At 48.2% G+C, this 23,296-nt stretch overlaps 1 protein-coding gene across 3 annotated transcripts; it reads right to left on the bottom strand.

Moving 5' to 3' along the window:
- Nucleotides 1-1,273: 1,273 nt before the first annotated feature.
- Nucleotides 1,274-21,932, bottom strand: Tatdn2 (TatD DNase domain containing 2). 3 transcript variants are annotated; one of them, XR_010039489.1, is made up of 8 exons: nucleotides 21,527-21,932; nucleotides 21,003-21,431; nucleotides 16,097-16,603; nucleotides 10,398-11,291; nucleotides 5,155-5,282; nucleotides 3,575-3,758; nucleotides 3,299-3,393; nucleotides 2,996-3,178 (listed from the first exon to the last, which is right to left on the bottom strand). XR_010039489.1 is itself a non-coding variant. In XM_063225252.1 (7 exons), the coding sequence occupies exons 2-7, from the start codon at nucleotides 21,423-21,425 to the stop codon at nucleotides 3,038-3,040; spliced, it is 2,277 nt and encodes a 758-aa protein (XP_063081322.1). In that variant the 5' UTR covers nucleotides 21,426-21,431; nucleotides 21,527-21,932; the 3' UTR covers nucleotides 1,274-3,037. The 3 variants fall into 3 exon arrangements, 2 of the variants coding, with proteins under 2 accessions (XP_063081322.1, XP_063081323.1); XM_063225252.1 differs by lacking the exon at nucleotides 3,299-3,393 and having other exon boundaries at nucleotides 1,274-3,178; XM_063225253.1 differs by lacking the exon at nucleotides 3,299-3,393 and having other exon boundaries at nucleotides 1,274-3,178; nucleotides 16,097-16,588.
- Between the last annotated feature and the right edge of the window lie 1,364 nt (nucleotides 21,933-23,296).

Raw genomic sequence — 23,296 nt, 5'->3', positions numbered from 1 at the left:
GTCACAACGAGATAGGACTGAAGTACGCCTGCCCTTGCGAAGGCCTGGCAAAGCACTGGCCTCCTATGGCGCCACTGGCCAACTGGATGGCCTTCTTGATAGCAGCTATTGACCCTCAAACATTTCCCCCTATAGCTCCCAGTAGACAGGGGCTCACCTTCAGACCCCCAGCTGAATTCACATCAGAAGCTTGTCTTCTGGGGGGACAAATGGGGTGCCAATTGGGGCTGGGGCAGATACAGGGGTCACACCACTGTACTGCCCCATGCAATAATGCAGAGGGGGATACACAGGCCACCTGCAAGGCCGGGTAAACACCTACACCGGGGACTCCAGACAGAAGGCACAGGGGCCAGGTGTTTCCCTGAGTCACACTCATGCCACCCACACCCAGCGCAGTTACTGGTTGGACATGGTAGCACTGAACCTGGGCTACCAGCAGGCTTGGGGAATGCACATGCATGAGGCATCGTCACCACCCTCTTGCTTCTAACCAGCGCAGACTTGGGTCCCACCCCAGCCTTCACAGCCCACAACTCAACAAAACCCTCAAACCACCCCACACTGTTGCAGAACAGAGGTCCCTGCATTACACAGGCAGCACAGCTAGGCAGCCCTGCCAGGCACAGGGCAGCTGTGGACTTCAAGCCTGACTGGCAGGGTCATCAGCAAAGCTGCAATTCCTGGCAAAGGGGTCCTGAGCCTCTCACTGACCTGCTCTACTGTGACCTCAGCTCTGCCCAGCTCCACCTGCCCTGGGCAGATCACACCCACTCCCGTTTCTAAGCCAACCACAAGGACATCATGATGGGAACTCTGTCACTTTCTTGCCCGCACAAGCATCAGCCTGAGCTCAGTAATAACCACATGGGAAGAGGATTATAATAAAAAAGGTATCTGTAGGCATGTGGGGAGTGCAGGGGCGGGACAGAGGGAGCTGAAGTAGAGTGCCGACCTCCCCTGGGTTAGGAGTCACTAACCCAGATCCAAGGGTCTCTGGAAAGAGGCAGCCCAGCCTCTGCGTGCTCCTCGGAAGCTGAGCAGGGCAGCAGCTGGCTTCTCAGGGAGTGCAGTGGGAGCGAATGCTCCATGCTGTGGCGTCTTCTATATACACGCCGAGTCTTCTCACATCATGTAACAGTGCTGCAAGGAACGGGAACACCTGACAATGTCTCAGACTTTCAGACATCCAGACGCAAAGCTGGCCAACAGCCAGACTAACCCAGTATCACCCACATATGTATCCACAGACCCGGACAACACAAGAGGCAGCTGGAGGATCGATCACTTTATTCACAAGTCAAAGATGGGGACATACAGATGCATTCTGGCCATACAGCAAGAATAAGTCACCCACCCAAAGTTAAAGAGTAAAAACAAGGCCCCCAGCTCTCACGCCTAGCCAAGGAGGACTTGCCATGTAACAGCAGCCACATGGCGGCCCTGAATCTTGGGACAGAAAAGCAGACCAACAGTACCTTGTGCTGTGCCCTGTCAGGACGCAGCAGTGGGTAGGAGATATCACGGAGTCATCACTTATGACCCCTTAGCACAGACCATGCCAGCAAACATGGGCAGTGCTGACCCAAGTGCTTCTTGTCAGGGAGATGGCTGGACTCTGGCTCCCATGGCTGACATACATACTGACAGTCCCCGCATCTACCAAGCAGATCAAGTCCCCACATCCCACACTGGCAAATGGGAGGCACAAGTGAGCCACCGAGATGGACCGTGAGCCAGGCCAACTTCCCAGGTCACTCCAACTAGGAAACATATCCATTCTACTTGGCCTCACAACATTTAAAAACCCCTGCATGCCCAGCTACAAACCAATCAGTGAAAGATTTTATGAAAGAAGTGAGAAACAAGATGAGGGATTCCGGGGTGCAGGTCAGGAGGATCATTTCCCACACTGTCCAGGAGTCTCCTTGCACCTACTCCTTGACCACCAGGCCCTCCAGTGAGTCCACTGTCACAAGGCACAGCAGGGCGCTGCAGAGCACTGCCCTCAAGAGGATGTGGCTGTGAACAGGCTCCAGCTAAGACAGAGGACAAAGCAAGGGACCTGGCTGCAGAGGGCCCGGACTGCTTCTGGAGAAGGCCAAGTTGCGCAGCCAGGCCCAGGAGCCCTGCAGAACAAGTTCTCTCTGCTGTCAGCCCAGTGGGGCGTACTAGGGTCAGCCACACAAGACTCATCTGAGGGACTATTCTGGGCCAGTGTGCCAGGAGAACGTGGCAAAAATGGAGGCTATCACAAACCAGCAAGTGGCTTGTGCCACACACTGTCACCCTTACCATTTACCACCCTGGAAGCAACCCCAGTAGCCTGAGGAAGCAGAGAGCACCTCCTACAGGATCAGCCCTGAGAAGGCCCTCCCCCAGAGCTTGTCTGCCAGGACCCTCCATGGACGAGCACCGGCTGCACACCTCCACTGACAGCAGGGGCAGCGATGGTGCACGGAAGGTACCTGGGAGGAGGAACAGTCTGCCAGTGAACGTCCCCCAGCTCCCCACTTGAGGTCATTTCTATAACCAAGAAGCAGGATACAACACCCACAGTGCTCAGAGGAGGAGGAAGAGGAGGTGAAGGAGGAGGTGAAGGAGGAGGCCGACTTTATTCATAGACTATGCAAAACCACCAGCTGCGAAGAACAGTCATGGACTGGCCCTTACATGGGATGGCCCTGGTTCATTCTCACCAAGACGCATAAGCCAAATGCCACTCTGGGAAGCTCCTTTCCCTGAACCCATGACACACACACACACACACACAGGTAGGAGCTGAAGCCTTAGCACGGAGTTCCAAGGACAATGACCAGTCCTGGGTTTCTCTTTCCAATGGGTTCTGCAGTTACATCCTTGACCTGGGACACAGGCAAAGTTCAGACCCTGCCCATGTTCCATCAGGCTGCTGGTCTTCTCACATCATGTAACACAGCCAAGAAAACACAGCCAAACACCTTCTTGGCCTGATGTCTAACAAGCACATCATGTGAACGGCATGACCTTTGCCATGGCTCCTGCTGTGTCCTCGGAATCACAGACTGTAGAGGCGACTGGTGTTCTCACGCAGAGCAGCCAAGGTGTAGGACAGCGGCTCCTCTTTGACTCTGGCAATCTCTCGAACTGTGTGCAAAGCCAGGCCAGGGTGGGCATACTGGCACAGGCTTCTGGGAACCTGGAAGACATCAAGAGTGGAAAACATTGCTGTGTCTTCTGCACACAGCTGGACACAGACTCCCTCCCAGCCTTTCCCCAGCAAGGACCTCTTGGGGCTGCCCTGTGGAGACCCCTTTACCTGCAGGTGCAGGGAGAGTCCTAGCAGGGGGCTCTGGGTGAGCAGGGTCCCACGCTTCTGTGGACTGCCCTCTACAGGGCAGGGCTTTGCACTGCCTGGAAGAGAGTGGTTACCCTTCAGCTTCTCCACCCTTGGACTTTAGATTGTGCAGAGCAACAGCAAGGACACATCTACACAGCCAGGCTGGGACCTGGAGGTTGTGGGGTGCTGGGGCTCTGACCACCCATCTCCCCACCCTCTCCTTGGTGCCTCAACTTGGCCCAAAGACAGCCCTACCTGGCGTGGGAGGAAGTAGGGAGCGTCGGTCTCCACGAGGATTCTCTCCAGTGGGATCTGTTTCAGAGCGTCCCGTGCCTCCCAGGCTGAAGAGTACGTCAGCACTGCAGTGAAGCCCACGGACAGGTTGGGGAAGTACTTCAACAGGGGCTCGATGACCTGGTAGCTGCCAGTGAAGCAGTGCCTATGGGGAGAATGCCAAGCCAGGGTTTGCCCACAGTCCTCCTGCAGCAGCCCACAGTCCCTCCAGATCTCATGCCCTCAATGAGACACAGGCACAAAACGACTGCACCCAAGGGGGCCCAAAGCAATCACAGGGAGCAATACCCAGCAACTCCCTCCCATGTCACCCAGCACTGCACAGCTACTCAACAAAGAATGCTTAACAACGCAGGTGCAGCACAGCTTGTGATAGGAAAAGAGCACAGAATTAAAAACACCCTTCTACAGTTAGAACTGCAGTATGCAAAAATTATGTCTAGGTATTCATTTCTTTTGTCTTTGAAGACAAGGTCTCACTATGTAGTCCAGGCTGGCCTCAAACTTGCAGCAATCCTCCTGTCTCAGCCTTCCTGGGATTACAGGTGTGTACTACCACACCTGGCACGCCTATGCAGTCTAAGGAAGTATACACAAAAAATGAACGCTGAGGACATAGCTCAGGGGCAGGGTGCTTGCCTAGTGTGCAATGCCCTAGGTTCCATCCTCAGCATCACAAAAAAAAGAGAGAATGGGTTGAGGTGACTTTTCTTCTCTACGTGTGACAGCTGCCCATGCTGCTGGCACCTGCTCTCCAGTTCACCCCATCTGAGAGCTCACGGCCTCTCCCGGCCCCAACACCACCATGGCCATCCTTGCCTGGGTTGCAGAGTGTCTGTGTCTCAGCCCCACTGTGTGATGTTATCTACTCAGGCCCCCAGAAGGTGGCAGCATGATCCCAGGGTCTCTAACAAACCCCTTCCTCACCTTTAACCTAGGTCCTTTTACCCAGAATAAGTACTTACACCTAGCTTGGGCAGCCTTACACCCTGTTTACAATGGACCCCACTAACCCGGGTATCCCCACCAGTCAAGCCAATACCCAGCACACACACACACACACACACACACACAGGCTGCTCAAAGTGTTCATCAAACAACTTCAGAACCCAACATGTTTGACAAAACACATTTGCACTTTCATTCTAACTATGGAAAAGGAACTTTCAATTTAAAAAAAGGACAAAATGACTCTGAGATGCTCTCAATGTTCTGTGCGCTAAGGCACTGGACTCCAAAGGAGCAATAGTCCTCACTTCTAAGAAATGAAAGCCCCTTCTTGCTCACTGGTGACTCAGGGAGTCAGCTAAAGCCAGGTGCCACAGAAAAACAGCACACAAGGACAAGAATTAGCATATGGTTCAACTCCGATCCTTAGCAAAGGGATTCATGAGGCAATACGGGTACAGATCTCCAACGCTCCAATACAAGCAAAAAGTAATGCAACCCACATCTATCACCATCCCCTCACTTCTGCTCTTCCTCACGCAGCAGCCCTGGCAGTCGTCTTACATTTGCCACTCAAGCTGCAGTCTCCTTACCTGTGGATCTTGTAGTCGAAGGGCACAAATTTCTTCATGATGTCCAGCAGATCTTCATCAGCTTCTCGGCAATGGATGACCAAGGGCTTCTTTAGAGACACAGCCAGCTGCAGCTGTCTCTCAAACACCTGGAAGAAGACAAAGGGACACCATCTGGTTGGGGACACTTCAAAAGCCTGTCATACTGGAACCTCACTGTGTCCAATTCTCTGTACACCCAAAAATGACACAGTGGAACCATGATGGCTGCTGTTTACCTGGCACTTTCTAGAGAGCAAAGTGTGCTTGAAGCCCTGGGGACAGCTGATCATCTGCAGTCCCCAAGGACTGTGCAGCAGCAAGGGCAGGGACTAAAGCACCCAGAGGCTGCAGGGCCAGCACACTGATCCAGACAGTGCTGTCCTGGGCTCAGGAACAGGACAGTGTGTTTAGCCCTCGCCTCACTGCACTCATCACTTTGTGCTGCCGGAGACAGGTGTAATGCACTTTCTCAGTGGAGGAGCTGTGCCATACACACATCCCCGCAGCACAATGCCCAGTGCTCAGAAGGCACTCAAGCGTGTGTTAAGAGAGAAACACTATACTTATTTTCTACAACCTGCTTTCTTTACTCAGTCCAAACTGGATAGCTTTCTAGGTAAGTATGAACAGATCTATTTCATTCTTTTTAACTCTAGCCACTTTTAATCTTCATTAATAAAAGGCACATATTTTTAATAATATAAATGAAAGGCTGGATGGTGGCGCATGCCTATAATCCCAGCACTCTGAAGGCTGAGGCAGGAGCACCACTTCAAGTTTGAGGCCAGCTTGGGCTACAAAGTGAGTTCAAGGCCAGCATGGTGAAACTGTGTCTCAAAAAGACAAAATGAATGACTGAAAGAAAAATTAGGGCTAAGCCAGGCATGGTGGCACATCACTATAATCCTAGCACTTAAGGAGGCTGAGTCAATAGGATCACTAGTTTGGGTCCCATCTGGTCAATTTAGTGAGACCCTATCACAAAATTAAATAAGTAAACTTTCAAAAGGACTGGGAAAACACCCCAGGGTTCAGTGCCACAGGCTGGGAGCATAGAGGTGGGGGAATAGGGCTAGAAACTACTTTTTCTTCTAATAAGATCAGAACAAAAGTATTTTATTATAAGCAAATTGTCTCATCTAAAGAACTATTTTCCTGGGCAGCTTTTTCAGTTATAGAATGTAATTCATATTAGCCTGAAACAGTGAAGTATATTTGGTGGTAAAGTAATATCCACTTGAGAAAGACAATTGTAAATTTAACTAATGTAGGTGCTTGCTACCCCTTCTCAACAGATGGACCAGCTAATACCGATTCTGCTGTGCCACCTGTTTGCCCTATCTTGTCTTTTCTTTTTTTTTTTCCCTGTCTTTTTGTTCCTTTTTTTTTTTTTTAAATCGGTATCGAACTCACAACCGCCTGCTTGCAAGGCAGGTGCTTATGCCGCTGAGCTAAATCCCCAGCCCCCATTCCCTGTCTTTTTGAAACAGGGTCTATTATAAAGTTCAGGCTGGCCTTGAGCTCACTTTGTAGCCCACACTGGTCTCAAACTTACAATGATCTTTCTGCCCTAGCCTCCTGAGTGCTGGGATTATAGGCATGCACCACCATGTCTAGCTTTGCCTTGCTTTCAACTGAAGAGAGGATCACAGACATGCCACTATTGGAATGCTTGGTAGAAGGTTTAGGTAGGGCCAGACCCCACCGGGTACATTTGCTACCTGTTAATCTGCCCCCTTTAACCCCTACATCAAGGCAAGAGGTTTCAAAACAGCCCAATTGTTGTTTCTAAAAAAAGGCTTCAGAATAGCCATGAGCTAGGCATGGTGGCACACACCTTTAACCCTAGCACTTGAGAGGCAGAGGACAGTCCTGTTGCAGTGAGTTCAAGGCCAGTCTGAACTACATAGCAAGACCCTACTGTCAACAAACACACAAGCAAACAATAGCCAAGCATACTGCTACAGCCTTAGGGAGAAATATACAGCTATATAAAAAACATAGTTTTCAGGGCTGGGGATTTAGCTCAGCGGCATAAGCATCTGCCTTGCAAGCAGGCAGTCGTGAGTTCGATCCCCGGTACAGATAAAAATGAAAAAGACCAAAAAAAACCCAAAAACAAAAAACATAGTTTTCAAAGTATAGTTAATAGAATAGGAAAATGTTTATAACTACACATTCAAAGCTATTACTTTTTAACTTATTAACTTCGTTTTTTAAAAAAAAAAAAAAAGCACACAGGGCAAGTATATGTAGAGTTCAGTGACGAAGTATGTGCCAGGTCGGCCCAAGACCCTGGGTTCAATCCACATTCACAATCCACGAGAGGTAATTAAGAGTACTATGAAGTGTATTGTTTTGTAGAATACTTCCAAATTTCAAAACGTTAAGACCAAAGAGTTTCCCAGCACGCAGAGTTCTACAGCTGTGTGCAGCTTACCAGGAAACACACACATGAACACACAGCGGGTGCCACTTAACCAACACTATCTGGCCCCCCAATGGTGCCTGGTCAAGCATTGTGTGGTTCATTAGTCTGCCCGAGGCTGTCCTCAGATGATTTTTGCATACTTATTACCAGAGGCAGATGTGGCAGAGTGCAGCCAGCAAGAAGGGGAAGGACACTGTGCTAGTCTTTTAGAGCCAAGGGACTCTGATAATCATATTGGAAGGTATGTACAAGTCACACATGGAATACCTGAGATTTGGTGCTTGGGAAGTAAACAGTTAAATCTGTGAACACTGGCACACACCTGTAACCCAGCAATTAGGAGGCTGAGGCAGGACTGCTGCAAATTCAAGGTCAGCCTGGGCTCCAGTGAGTTCAAGGCTGCCTGAACTATACAGTGAGACCCTGTCTTTAAACAAAAAAATCTGTTAACACACAGATAAGGAAAAAGTTAACTGGGGTTTTTACCAGGTAGAAGGAAAACCACCCACTTTAACCCTGCTATTTGTATTCTTTTCCTCTCTTTCCTAGTCCTTTCAGAAATATTAGGTAACAGACCAAACTTTTTTTCCCTTTCCTCGGTGTTGGTGTCTGAAGCTAGGCCTCATGCATGTTGGATCCTTGAGCTCCATCTCTAGCCTTCACCTCTCTGAAGAGCCAGACCTGCACCCATCAGGCTGGACAGATCTGCCTGCAAGCACGTACCGCAGTGCAGCACTCATCTTGAGCCTGTGAACCACTGCAACTCACGGCAGCCACTAGTCACCATTCCCCTCCTCTGGGCCTCATGTTGTAGACTTACAGGTGTGCACCGCCAGGCCCAGCTTCCTCCAGTGTTAACAAAAATGTCTGTCAACTGTTTTCTCCTTTACATGCAGCTTTTTGTTTTACTCTCCCTTCAGCCAGTAATTTATTTCCTCTGACTCACTATGTTCTAGTCTCAAGTTCCATTTCACCAGGTCTAATAGCTGAAGGCTGCACTGGTCAACTATAGCATTGCTTCAAGCCCAGCTTTCTAGACAGCATGGCCATCTATTTCATACCGACATTTGAGACCCTTACAATTCAGCAAAGGAAAAGATACAGTGAAATATTGGTAAATGTTCAGTGAGCATCCACTCCCTAAAAACTCCCATGAAGCTTTCCTGAAATGTCCTCCCCACACTGCTCTGCCCTGTACCACAAACAACCTGCTGGGAAAACAGGATATTAAACATTTGTCTCCCTCCTCTAAAATCAGTTTTTTCTCCTATATTCAGACAGTTATTTTACTATCAGGTCTGGCTAAGAGAGTAACACTTCAGGCCAGATATGAGATGATGCCCAAGGGAAAGCTGGGAAGCAGTTTCCACAAAGGGAGGCACATGTACCTTTCCCTGAGGCCTGCAGTCTAGAGGTACAGGCACCCAAGGGCCCCAGCAGCGCAACAATGCAGCCCAGGAAAGCAGCAGCCTCCTACATATGCCACAGGGGTTCCAAGGAGGGATGAAGACAGGGGCCCTCCTGGTCCTACTCATTCCCAGTCAGAAACCTGCAATGCTACCTGCCAAGGACTCTTACCTTCCAAACACTCAAAAAACATTGGGAGGGAAAGAGAGTAATAGTCATTATCTCTCACTGAATGAAAATTATCTTCTTGAACAAAAACAAAACTTGAAGTTTGTTGCTTCCCAAGAAAGCAACAAGGAAATGTCTTGACACTGGTATCAGCCACATCACAAAATGCCTCTTTCCCTCTCATATCAGAGCACCAACGGGGCTGGGAGCGTCTGCAGAGGTACAGGGCTTGTCTGTCCCTGCACCGCAGGGGAAGAACACTGAGATGTAAGAAAGAGCTCATAGCTTGTAAAGTGTCTGACAAATGATTCCAGAGGATCTGGACAGGAACAAGGAAATGTTGATGACTTCTAAATTCTTTAGCTCCACCTTCTCCACCACAGGTGGGAATGCAGACTGGTGCAACTATTACGGAAATCAGTGTGGAGATTCCTCAAAAAACTAGGACTAAGGGCTGGGGATTTAGTTCAGTGGCGTAAGCACCTGCCCGGCAAGCATGAGGTTGTGACTTTGATCCTCAGTACCAAAAAAAAAAAAAAAAAAAAACCTAGGACTACAGGTCCCATTCGACCCAGCTATTCCCCTTCTGGATATCTTCCCAAAAGAATTAAATATTCCCTAGTGATATATGTGCACCCATGTTTACAGCAGCACAATTTATACTAGCTAGGTCTTACAAACAACCTAAATGCCCACCAACTGAGGAATCGATAAAAAAAATGTGGTCTTTTTATACAATGGAGTACTAAACCATCATAAAGAAGGACAAACTGGAGAGTTTTATAGTAAATGGATGCAACTTGAGTGTGTAAACATCGTATCGTCTCACTACTGTGAGAAGCTAAAAGAAACAACATATATACGTGAATGTATGCATATATGTATATAAGAACTAGCTAAGATAATTAATTATACTACTGACTTCCCTGAGCTCACTGAAGAGAAAGATTTGTGCTGTTGTTGTTCAGACAATTGAATGCAGATGTCCTATGCTCTGAGTGAATGATATGGGGGATGACAATGCACAAGGTATGTACCATTGTTGCTCCTTGACTGATGTGTTTTGTAATTTTTAGTTTTTAATTCTGGAAATAAAATGGGACTTGCAAAATAAATAAATAAATAAATTCTTTGGTTCCAAAAGTAAAGAAAATCTTAGGTTTCAACACTGAAGAAGTAACTGTAAACTAAAGCAGACTATAACAAGCTTTGTTACCTTGTGCTGCTCTGGGACAGGCGTGGTGCACTTGTAGGAGTAGTCCAGACCCATTTCCCCAAATGCCACGGCCTTGGGGTGCCTTAAAGCTTGCAAAAGATTTCGTTCTTGACTCTCACTATAATAACGTGCAAAATGAGGATGACAGCCAAAGGCCCCCCAAACCTGATCCTCCTTCAACAGCTCCTCCCACAGGCAATCCGTCAGTGTCCTAGGATCACAGAAATCTGAGATGCAGCCCTGAAACTCCTTTGGGAAGGAACTGCTATACATTCTCCTGAACTTTGCGAAGGTCCCTTTGAAAGACAGCTTGGAGTAGAGCATGTCCAAGTGACAGTGAGTGTCAATGAAGCCCTCCTCCTCCAGGTCTGGCTCCCCGTGGCTCCTCGGCAGGAAGGCGGATGTGCTCCTGTCCACCTGTCCTCTACTGGAAGGAGGTGGTGTCTCCTCTCGGAATGTTCTTTTCTCCTTCCTCTCTTCTCCAGAGCGTCTGCAGAAATGAAATGAGCGAGAATTCTTTGATCTGCCTTCTTCTGCAGCCTTCAGGTCTCTGGAGGTATTCTGGGCACCTGCTGTGGGGCCAGGGGAATAGTCACACGGGACTCTGCAGCTGCTCTCTGCCTGAGCTGTGTCGTGGCTGCTTTTGCACGTGGAGGCGTAGCCCAGAGTCTTGGGGCTGCTAGTCCAATAGGTGGCATAGTCACACCACGGGCTACTATACAGATGAGGAGGGTACATGACATAGTCAGTGGGGAAAGATGCAGGCTCTGGAACTGCTGAGTGTTTCAGGGAGATGGGCTCCTCCTGAGAGAACCTGACTGTGGAGAACTCGTCCACGTCAGACCAGTCGCTTCCTGAAGACGGGTGCTCCAGCACCACTTCCCTGTCTTTATGCTGCAGAGAAGAAATGACAATGTGTTAGTCTTCCCATGTGCAAATGACCCTCAGACTTAGCACCATGGTGTGAGGGTTGTCTGCCCCTTCTGGAGCTCAGGTGGGAACTGATTCTCACTGTGAGAGCCAACAGGATGGAAACCTAACCTGACTAACTATACTGTTGAGGGGGGGGAACCTTCGGGAGGCCATTGGATTAGAGAAAGTCATCAGGATGCAGGGCCAGGAATGAACCTTGATAGCTTCACAGGAAGATGAGGAGAGACCAGACAGTAAGACACACAAGTGAGCTCACTGTCTCTTGCCATGAAATGCCCCTCTTGGGTCCTGCCAGCAAGAAGGCCCCTTAACCATGGACCAAAACCATGAGCAGATGATACTGTTATTAGCAAAGGCATCAGCATACACAAGCCCTGGCTCACCTTCTGTGCAGTTGTGTACTAGCTCACCTTTTACCTGGTTGCCTTAAAATCTCCACAGATTCCAGAAGTGAAATCTGCCAGGTCAAGCTGCAGCTGTGAAGAATCCTATCAGGTTTGGGGAACGCACCTGTGATCACTAAACTCTGTCCCTAAAGGGGTGCTGTCCCTGCATTCCTTCTCTTACTGGTCCCTCTGGAGAAAAGCTGCTCTGCAGAATGCACTCCATACTAACAGCGTACCAGTACAGCCAAAACCATAACTGCTGTGGTTGATCTAAAACGTGCAACTAAATTACTGGGGCTATGGCTGGCCCCCTTGAATCCATATTAACTACGCCTCACCTGCAGCCCACAGAATGCAGAAGAAAACTGTGGGACTCCAGGGCTTTGTGGCCTCCCTCCACAAGCAGCCACACCACCCTGAAAGGTCACCTGCAGGTATAGATGGGTGGCTGAGCTGATAGCTGATAATTGACTGCAGCCCTCAAATCACTGGAGTCCCCTAAATAAGGTCTTTCCAGGCTACACTTTCTCAACTTCTGAGTCACAAAACAATCTCCTAAGCCACTAAGTAGCAACAGGAACAGGAACGGCCATGCTTTGCATCAAATTACTTAGCACTAACAGAATGTAAGCAACACAAGATCAGGAGCTTTCTTTTTTCACTGAGATCTTCTGAACACACCTGGTAAACAGTAACTGCTCATAAATATCCACTGAACTCATCTTCACATCATCACCTAGTGGAGAACATTTTAAAACCATCCACCCTGGGGGCCCCAAGAATTCAGCTCAGTAGCATAAGCGCCTGCCTGGCAAGCGGCAGGTTGTTAGTTGCTCCCCAGTACCAAAAAAAAAAATCTACTCTGAGATACTGTGACTCAAGGCCCAGAGTGAAACCAAGAAATCTATCTAATTTTCCATGTAACTTTTATGTAGCAAGGTCTGAGACATTCAGAAGGACACAGACACCAACTTGGACCAAAGTCAACTTTACTTAGTCCAACATTTCTTCCTGACGATATCGTTTACATTTATCAGCACCAGACAGCTTGAGCAAGAGGCCTATAAAGTTATTTTACTAATACTTCTATAAGCAAAATCTAATCTACACAATAAAACAAAAAACTCACTATGAAACACAATTACAATCAAATTGATTACCTCCTTAAAATAGAACAAAACGTGTTTTTGTTATATTCTCTACATTAACTCTCCACACTGCCACCTATGCTGCAAAAGGAAACAAAACAGTGATCACCAGTAAAACTTGGGTCAGCGATACAGCTCAGTGGCACAGGGCCTATCTGGCAAGCACAAGCAATGAGTGCAATTCCTGGTACCAAAAAACAAAAACAGATTTTTTTTTTTTTTTTTTTTACTACTGAGGATTGAACCCAAAGCCTTCATACCACGGTTTCCCCAGCCCTTGGAGTGGGGAGGGGGTTTTACCAGAGTCAAACTCACGACCTCAAGCTTGCCAAGCAGGTGCTTATGCTGCTGAGCTGGATCCTCCTCTAGCCTTTTTGAGACCATGTTTCACTAAATTGCTAAGATGCCCAAACTTGAGATTCTCCCACCTTGCTTAGCGTCTTGAGTACTGAGATTAGACGTTTGCCACCACACCTAGCTGTGACAAAACTTGAAATGAATTATAAATTTCCTTTTTAAGCTTTTCTGCTCTGTATTTCTTCTTGTTACTTTTTCCCCTTGTACTACAGAATCAGCCTGAAGCCTTGTGTAATCTAGACAAGCGTTCTCAGTGAGCCCGAATCCCTACCATCCTGGCACTTTTTATTTTTTGAGACAGATCTTATCAAACTGCCCAGGGTAGGCTTTAATTTGCAATCATCCTGTCTCAGTCCCCTGAGTAGCTGGGATTCTAAGCGTCAGCCACTGTACCACTTATTCCTTGAATAACAGAAATACCAACAAGAATCTTTTCTAAAATACAAGGCAAGGACTGAGTTTGTTGCTCAGTGGAGAACAGCCACTTAGCATATGAGACTCTGGGCTTCATCCCTGGCGCACACACCAAGTAATTATTTTATTTTTTTTAAGAATAGTAATTTAAACTGCAGCACTTTAAAGTTTTATCTGCGGCCAGGCATAATGGTACACACCTGTAATCCCAGCCCTCAGGAAGCTGAGGCAGGAGGATTACCGAGAGTTCAAGGCCAGCCTGGGCTACATAGTAAACTCAAGCCCAGCTTACACTACAAAGCAAGAACCTGTCTCCCAATTTAAAAAAAAAAAAAAAAAAAAAACAACTTTCTACTGAGCTTTCGAAACTACCTGGTAGGTACCTGGGTATGCATTGCACCACTATAGTTACGTTGAATATGTTTAGCTGAGAAAATAAAAAAGTAGTCTTGCCTGAGCTTGACAAGTTTTGCTTTTTCTGGCTGAATTTTCCAGTGAGACATACTGGAATCATCTCTCTCCTTTTGTATCTGTACATCTGAAAGTTATAGTACTTCTCACATACACTAACACATAATATCTTTGTGATCCAGCTCTTTACTTATATCTACATTAAAAAAAAAATACATATATATATCTATGTACACACACACACACACACACACGGAACTGGGCGTAGTAGTGCACACCTGTAATCCCCGCACTCGACTAAGGCAGGAAGATGACAAGTTTGAGCCACTTAATGACTTAGAAAAATCCTGTCTCAAAATAAAAAACAAAAAGGTTGGGATTGTAGCTACGTGAAGGTCCAGGGCTCAACCCCTAGTAATGAAAAACAAACAAACAAACAAACAAAACAGCACTGGCAAGGACCCAGAGGAAAAATGAACCCTCCTGTGGTTGGTGGAGATGTGAAACAACGCAACCACCATGGAAATCACTGTCACAAGTCCTCACAATACTAAAGTTAGAAATTCCATCTGACCCCAGCACCTCTCCTGAGTGTATTCTGGAACTACAGACAGTGATACACGCCCACCCATGTTTACAGCAGTGTCACTCAAACAGCCAAGCCCTGGGACAGCTTAGATGATGATCAATGGACGGATGAAGAAAATGCGGTCTGTGCATGACAGGATTTCAGCAATAAAGAACGCAGTCGTGTCATCTGCAGGAAAATGGATGGAGCTCCAGACCAGCACGCTAAATGAAATAAGCCAAACTCACATCTCCTCTTACATGACAAACCTAAAATATAAATTTTAAATATTTTTTTAAAATGAGAAACCCAAAAAAATAAATAAGGAGCAAAATAAAAGACATCATGAAACGTGGAGATATTCTTCACATGGAAAGAGGAATAAGACGCAGAGAAGAGGGGCTGGGGCAGCAGCACAGCCCTGCCTGGCAAGCACAAGGTCCCGAGTTCAAGTTCCGGTACCAAAAAAGAAAACAAAAGAGACAGAGAAAAAAGAAGGAAGGAGAAAGAGATTTTAAAAATGAGTTGAAGAAAAAAATGGAAATAGAACTTCACAAATGAAGAGAGGAAAAAGAGTTGGAGGGAGAAAGGAGGGAAGGGGACCGAAAACCCACAATAAATGTAACCTATGTACTGCAAACACGTGTTAATAAAAAATAGGTAAATGAATAAAAAAGAGACGCCAGGAAACTAAAAGAATCTTAAGAGATGGGGAAGGGGGCCAGGGAGTGGTGCGGAGGAAAAAGGGAGGGAGGAGTCGAAAATAAGTCACATACATACATGAACTGATTTCCCAAAAGGAACAGCGCTGTTCACACTACAAAACATCAACTAATTTTTTTTTTTTTTTTTTGGAACCAGGGATCGAACTCAATCTCGCCCTTGCTAGGCAAGGGGGTTATGCCTCTGAGCTAAATCTCTGGCCGAACTATTTTTTAAAAAGATTTTTAAAAAAGGAAACATTCAGGGGTTGGGGATTTAGCTCAGTGGCATAAGCGCCTGCCTTGCAAGCAGGCAGACATGAGTTCGATCCCCGGTACCAATAAAAAGGAAAAAGACAAAAAAAAAAAAAAAAAGAAACATTCCACAAGATTGCAGGGAGAAATAAAACCATCTTACACTAAGTATCAGGAATCAGAATAGCTTTAGACATCTCACAAAACTAAAAATAAAGACACAGGATCAATGCTTTCAGAATTCCCTCCCCAAAATGACTTCCAACTTAGCATTTCAATAAAACCAAACTTGATATTAAGGTCCAGTATAAAATAAAGACTGTCTCAGACACCTGAGTCTTCCAAGAACTGTCTCACACCAGTAACATTTAGTGGGATAGGTAACTGGCTCAGAGTTGACCTGTGACGCCGTTGGAAGTCATCCTCAGCACTGCCAACAACATCACAACTTAGGACCAAACCAGAAAGACCCAATATATTTTAACCAGCACTACAAGCCCAGACGCTTGCTGCGTGCTTCACTTACCTTTGGGGTTTCTAGATGCGAGTCGGCATCATCCACGAACTCCAAGGTTGGAGCCGGCTTCTCAATGATCGTCACCGGGCCCCCGGACGGCTCCACGCTGGGTTTCTGCTGAGGGTCGATAACCACTCTCCTGTCACAGAAGTGGCCCTCATCTAGCACAGGCCTTTCCTCTTCCGTCCTGACCTGCGGGGATGGCTCTCTTTCCTTACTGGGAGCAGTGACTGCGACACTGCGGGCTGCTCCTTCTTGGCTGGGTTGCTCTCCTGGGCTCTGCTTCACCCTGGAAGTGGCTGCCTCTCCCTTCCTTTTGGGCACTGATTTCCCCAGGATTCCCTGGATGGCCTTCAGATAGATGACGGTGGAGCCCTGGTCCCGAAGCCTATCCCTTTTCTTCTTCTGGACCCTGTCCGGCTCCATCACATCGTTCTGACCCTCAGCTTCAGCTGCAAACTCAGAGTTGATGGAGTTACGAGAACTACCTTTGGAATCAACCTGGAAGGAAAAAAACTGTTCAAAGAGTCATCCCCACTGCACAATGTATGTACCACTGTTGCCCTTGATGGATATGTTTTAATTTTTTTCTCTTTGAAATAAAACAGATTTGAAAAAAAAGGGCAGGGCAGTCTATCCTGAGAGCAGTTTCACTGACGAAGCACTTGGCCTAGTATGAATCTAGGGGAGTTCTGCCAGTGAAGGGCAAGTGACAGTGGCTGAGAAAAAGATGCTCCCACCCAGGGAGCAGGGCCACTGCCGAAGCGGTGAGCTGCTGGCCTGTGTAACCCTCGCCTTCTCAGCTCATCAGATGTGCCCTTGCGCATGATAGGGAGGAAAGAGCTGACATTAGCAGTCTAAAGAGACGAGACCACCAATTCCTGGAGGCAAGGCCTGCCACATGCCTTATCCCACCCGGAGATAGCACAACAACCCCAAATCTTCTCAGTGAAACCACCTATCTCCAAGTCCAGGAACTCTAAGCACCCAGGGAGAGAAAGGGCAGGCCAAGAAGACTACAGCTCCTACTCAGGCTCCCCCCACTCCCACAGCCTGGAAGTTCTTCTCACCCTACCCTAAACCTCCTTCAAGTGTCTGCCAACACCGTCCTCAGATCACACCTTGGTGCTGGGCAGACGACCTTCTCCCAGAGACTGCACCAAGCTCCATCAGGAACATCTAGTCCCCCTTCATACCTCCCCCATCTCTCCAGAGACTACCAGAGAAGTCTCAGTCCCTTCTTTTGCCCTCAGGGGAAAAGCTAGACCCAATTTCCAGCTTTATTAAACTGCAATATTAATTTGTGAAACTCAGATCCAGTCTGATGTAAGAAACAAATCTCCCCCAGAAAGTGGTGCATACCTGTGATCACAGCCTTTAAGAGACTGAGGCAGGAGGATTACTGTGAGTTTGGGCCCAGCCTAGACTACACAGTGAGTTCAAGGCCAGCATGAACTACACAGCAAGAACCTGTCTCAAAAAAATCTCCCCCAGAATCACCCCCTTGCCAAACCTCCACAGTGGTAACTTGCACTTATTTTTCCTAGGAATTCTACAGGTCTTACAATTTGTACTTCTAACTTTTTGTATTAAATTCCTCCCAACTTAGTAAACATACTAAGAAAAAGGAACTTCAGCAGGGTGTGGTGGCTCAAGCCTGTAATCCCAGCACTCAGGAATCTGAAGCAGGAGGATTATTGCAAATTCGAGACCAGCCTGGGCTACCAAGTGAGCTCAAGGCCAGCCTGAACTGCATGGCAAGACCCTGTCTCAAAAAGACAAAATAAAGGAACTCCACCGCAAGCTTGTTCGGCTAAGCTAGGAAAGTTGGACCCAGTCCAAGAGAAGACCATCAAAACAGAATTGGGTACATAAAAAGACACCATAAAACAGCAAAATAATTAAATAAATAAATAAGACAAGAGAGAGACACTGCTCTAATGACCAACTATATATATGGGAAGACCGAAACACTAACAAGTCTATGCAGTATCTCACTTTGGAAGACAAAAATTCTTTTAGGTCTATATATTTGCAAACAAAGTCTGAAGCAACAAACTACTCCTCTTAGGGAAGTGACAAGAACAGGAAAAGTTCACCTATTTTATAAACTTTTTGTATTTTTTCCAAGAAACATGTAGTATCTTCTTCTATCATTAAACCTTTGGATCCGTGTAAAAATGTTAGCATAGGCGTAGTACTTTTTTCATAAAGTACTCTTAATTGTTGGCAGCTGGGACTCTGGAGTGCTAAACGGAAGGTACACTTTGATTTTGAACCTCAGAACTTACTGAAGTTTCTAATACATGAATTTTTAAAGCTAGATGTAGTGTTGCAAGCCTATAATCCCAGCACTTGGGAGGCTAATGCAGGAGGCTCACCACAGGTTCAAGGCCACCCTAGGTTACATAGTGAGTTCAAGGTCATCCTGAGCTGCATAGGTCACTTTTCCTGATGGAACTGCTTAATGAAGTGTATATTCTGAAGACAGGATGGAAAGTGCACATGGAGAGGTCGTTCCTGTCCTTAACACACACATATGAAATGAACTACACCTAAAATGATGTGTCGATCAAGAAACAAAGGCAGGCACAGGGGTGCACATATCTGCAATCCCAGCACTCCTGAAAAGCTGCAGCAGCAAGATCCAAGTTTGAGGACAGCCTGGGCAATCTAGTAACTTAGCAAGACCCAAAAGAGAAAAAGGCCTGAGGTTGTAGTTCAGTAGATTACTCCTGGATCCAATATCCAGTGCTAAATAAACATGAAAACAAGGATTATCAGCTAATATTAGAATTTAGAAAACCTGTCAATCAGATATCCCAGAAATAAGAGGAACAGAGTAAGGCTAGGCAGCAGAAATCTCTAGGGATTCTCAAATTCCCAGGGCTGGGAATGTAGCTCAGTGGGAGCTCCTGAGACCCTGGCAGCCACCCTGAGCACTGCGCTAAAGACAGACAGTGCCCTTCTGGACACTGTGTCCAGAAGGTGTCCTGGCACTGCACCTGGGCACACATAAAGAACCAGGATGTGACCCCCTCAAAGCCTGCACAGACACAGAACAGGCAGGAGGGCAGAAAGTAGGCGAGCGGAAGGTGATCTTCAAAGGATCCAGAAGAGAATATGGTGATTCCATCGGAGCCCATCAGTGGCAGCTGCTCAGACTTGGGACTCATTAGACAAAACAAGTTCCCCCATAACTGCAGTCAATCCCCTGTGTCAATCCCTATGGGAACTCTCAAATAGCTCAGAACACAATTGTGAATGCCCTTGTCTGCTAAAATCTTGCTGCCCTCTGTCCCCAAGACCTCTCCAGTTACCCACCACACACAATGGGAAGCAGTTACAGCTACCTCCACAGCCCTGTCATGAGGCACTCTGCTCCTGAATAGGCACCTAATGATATCAAATATACTTGATATTCTCTGACACTCTATCCAAGCCCACATGGATGGCTTAATGACAAGATTAAATTACATCAGCTAGGCATGCTGGCACATGCCTGTAATTCTCACAATCGGGAGGCTGAGGCAGCAAGATTGCTGTCAATTTAAGGCCAGCCTGGGCTATACAGTGAGTTCAAACCCAGGCAGAATGATATTGCAAGACCTTGTCTCAAAACATGAAAAAAAAAATAGGTTACATGAAAAACTACATTTACCTGATTTACACCAGTCATATTTTTAGTATTCTTACCCTAAAGCCACCTTTTCACATCTCCATTATTTGTAAATTTAAAAAAAATTAATGTTGGGGCTGGGGATTTAGCTCAGCAGCATAAGCGCCTGCCTTGCAAGTAGGCAGTCGTGAGTTCAACCCCCGATATCGATAAAAAGGAAAAAGACAAAAAAAAAAAAAAAAATTTCATGTAGGCACTGAATTCAGGCTGTGAGATCAACATGGAAAAAATCTGGGGCACCTAGTCAAAGGGCTCCCCAGGATAAACAACCAAATAAAACCTCACTTCTCAGGTGCATGTAGGAAACCACCCAGGAAGGATGAAAAACAATCGTAATTCCCTTCTGGCGGGCATTTCCTGTGTAAAGTAACTTTCTCAATGGGTAGCCTATCTCACCTCAAGTAAGGCTTTTTCCTGACCCTTTCAGGTACAGAATTCCTCCTCACCTTTTATAGGGTTGCTCAAAATCCAGAATGCGGACTCCAGGAGAGCAGTATTCAGGCACTGCCAGACCCTGGAAGTCTCTGTCTGAAACCTGACAGACAACTGGATAGAATGTGAAGCACCCCTCAGTTTGCCCCAAGTACTGATGAATCTATGTATTTCTAGTGAAGAAGAGACTGGCAGCCTCCAAAAACAAAATAACCTGGGAGGCTGAGGCAGGAGTACCACAAGTTTGAGGCCAGCCTGAACAACACACACAAAGGGATTCTCAAAAAAAAAAAAAAACAAAAAACAGAACCATCATCACAAAACAAAAGCAAAAATTTAATGCCCTGTCAGTCTTTTTAGTGAAGGCCACGCCAACAACCAAATTCCTTGAATCTGTCATTCAGAATGGTTCAAACTCCAAGGGCACACAATTCCCTAAACCACTAACTGAAACACAAAACATCATTTGTCTCCTCCTACTTCAGGGATGGTCCAGCCCCCACCGCACAGGTAGACACAGACACAGACGGGAAATCCCGAATCCCAGACTACTTCAGTTTGTCTGTTGTGGTGTGGGAGGGCAGGCAACAAGCACTTTACAGCCTTTAAGTAGCTCCTAAGTGTCACCAAGCTCGAAAGCTACCTCTCCACTCAGCTGCGGGCCGTCCTTGGAGGTCTTTCCGATTGGGGTAGAGCAGGGAAGATGCCGGGGGTTTTAAGGACCTGATCACTTTGACTCCAACCCCAACCTCTCAAATCACGTGGAATCGGCTCCAGCGACTGCAAGGCGTGGTGGCCGCTTACCTTAAGGCTGCAGGCGACCTCCTCGAGAGAAGCCATTTCTTCCAGGGAGGGACTGGTGGGGTGTAGAGGGGATCCCCTGGACGCAGGGCACCCCCGAGCGCTCCGACTCAGGCAGCCTCGGGGGGCGGCCCTGTCCACGCCTGCCCCTGAGGAGCAGGAGGAGGGGGAGGAGGACGAGGAGGAAGAGGAACTTCTGCGTCGCGAAGAGCTCCGAGGTGGCTTGGGCGCCCAGGCCACATCGTCGTGGTCCCGGGCTTTCAGGCGCGCGAGGCCGCGGGCCGCTCGGGGGCGCGCCGTAGAGCCAGGAGGCGGCCGGCTGGAGGGGGCCACATCACCGGGGCCCCGGAGGCAGCTGCGCTTGCGGGGGCGCCCTTCCGAAGGGCTGCTCCAGCGGTGCCTGACCCTGTGTCGCTCCGACGCCATGGGCACCTGGAAGGAGGCAGAGGGGCCTGGGCTCCAGTACGCCTTCTTGCCGCCCAACTCCCGCCCCCCGCCGCCGCCGCCGCGGACCGGGGGCTACCGACCTCTTGTGCTGGCCGCTGCCCATCAGTGCTCGAGGTTCGGAAACCCGCGCCCCAGAGACGTCCACCGAGCCGGGCTCTCACCCGCGGCGGCCCGGCCCACGCCCGCGGCGCGCTCCCGTGTGCGCAGGGCGACTCGCGACGACGGCTTCCGGAGCTGGCGCCTGGAGTCGCTGCCCCGGCCCTGGACGCCAAGGCCGGAGGGCAGGGCCGCTTCCCGAGCGGCAGTCGGGCCCGTGCCGGCCCTGCAGATCCCGCTGCTCCCCTGCAGCTGGCGGCGCCAAGCCCGCCCGACTCAGCACCGCCCGGTCCCGCCCGCTGGACCGCGCCAGCACTCAGCCAGCCCAGCCGCCCGCCCCCGGAAGCAGCCCTGCAAACCGCGGCGGAGCGAGGCCTGGGCCCACTGAGGGCGCCCACAGCCTACGAACAGGGCCGGCGCTCCGAGCAGGACGCTGCTCGCCTGTTGGTCTAGCGCCTCGGAGGCGGAACCCGCCCTTCGCGCCCTTCCATTGGCTGGAAGCCGACGGGGCGGAGCCACTCACTTTTCTGGGCATGAGGCCCCTAAACGTTAAGCTGTGGCCACGCTTAAGCGCCTCTGACTACCTTGGTGGTGTTGCGGGCCGCCCGAACTTCGGAGTGAGGTTTCGCACGTGGAACCCACGCTAACTCCTGCGCCCTCACCACTCTTTTACAAATCAGAGAGCAGTGGCTCAAACTGAGACTACAAGAGTCAGACGTGGTGGTGTATGCCTTGTCACCTCATCCACTCTGGAGTCGGAGGCAGGACTATTGCTGAGTTCAGGGCCCGCCTGGCTACCCATAAAGTTATGGCCAGCGAGACCCTGTCTCCGAAAAAACAAAAAGTTCCTGACTTTTGGGGGCCATACAGTGCTGCACTGGCCACAGGTTGCACAAACCTGATTATTTGTCCCAATTGGCTGGCTGGGAAGCTGAGCTGGTGGCACATGCCTGCTAACCTAAGCTCTGGGGAGGCTGAGGCAGGGGATAGCCACTTCCAGATATAGTGAGTTTAACTATGCAGAGCAAGACCCTGTCTCAAAATGCCAACATACACGAGCACAAAAATGGGCGATCCAAAATGTTTTCCCCCCCAAATTTGAACTGTCTCAATCTGTTCATAAGCTCTGCCCTTTATCAACTAAACCAACAGACCTAGCTAGTATCTAAGGATTTTGGTGTGAAAGGCCTGAAAGAAGTGTAAACAAGCATATGGAATACCGATATAAATAACCGCAGGTAACTCCACGTTAGTTTTCTTAAAAGTACAATTTTTAAATTATGATTTCCCTTGTCTTTTCTACCTTTTTTCTCCCTATATTACCTCAGAACAATGGCTGTGACAGACATGAAAAAAACAAAAACCACCCAGGATGCAGGAGCATGAACACAATAGCCTGTGTAGGAGTACCTGTGAGCTGATGGTGGAACCCTGCACTGTCCCAGTGATTAGAGGAAACCACAGTGAGCTGTAGTGAGGGGTCAGATTGCTAGGTCAGCCCCTGCTCCTGTCACTCACCAGGCTCGACCTACCCACCCTTGCAGTGCTCTCCACTTGAGACAAGAGGAGGAAGGTTCCCTGGCCATGCGAGATGACACAACCCTTCTTAGGAACCTTCTCTCCAACAGTCAGCTGAACACACAAGTCACAAGGTATCACTGGCTTTAGAGACACTGTTATTTTATGAAGAAAAAAGAATCACTACCAAGTTATTTTAACACATTTTTTTTAGCTAAAAGTAGCATGTCTCACAA

Source organism: Cavia porcellus, unplaced genomic scaffold (assembly GCF_034190915.1).
Source record: "Cavia porcellus strain 051 isolate PalLab524CR breed Dunkin Hartley unplaced genomic scaffold, mCavPor4.1 scaffold_15, whole genome shotgun sequence".
In the NCBI taxonomy this organism is placed as follows: domain Eukaryota; kingdom Metazoa; phylum Chordata; class Mammalia; order Rodentia; family Caviidae; genus Cavia; species Cavia porcellus.
Note: the sequence above shows the minus strand (reverse complement) of the source record. Positions and strands in the feature narration are given on the sequence as shown.

Excerpts from the sequence above, each read along its gene's own strand:
- Tatdn2 (XM_063225252.1), bottom strand. The coding sequence starts at position 21,425 with ATGGCGTCGGAGCGACACAGGGTCAGGCACCGCTGGAGCAGCCCTTCG. Across the intron at positions 11,292-16,096 it reads CGCATCTAGAAACCCCAAAG|CATAAAGACAGGGAAGTGGT; the intron begins GTAAGTGAAGCA and ends TCTTCTCTGCAG. Across the intron at positions 3,759-5,154 it reads TTCGACTACAAGATCCACAG|GCACTGCTTCACTGGCAGCT; the intron begins GTAAGGAGACTG and ends TTCTCCCCATAG.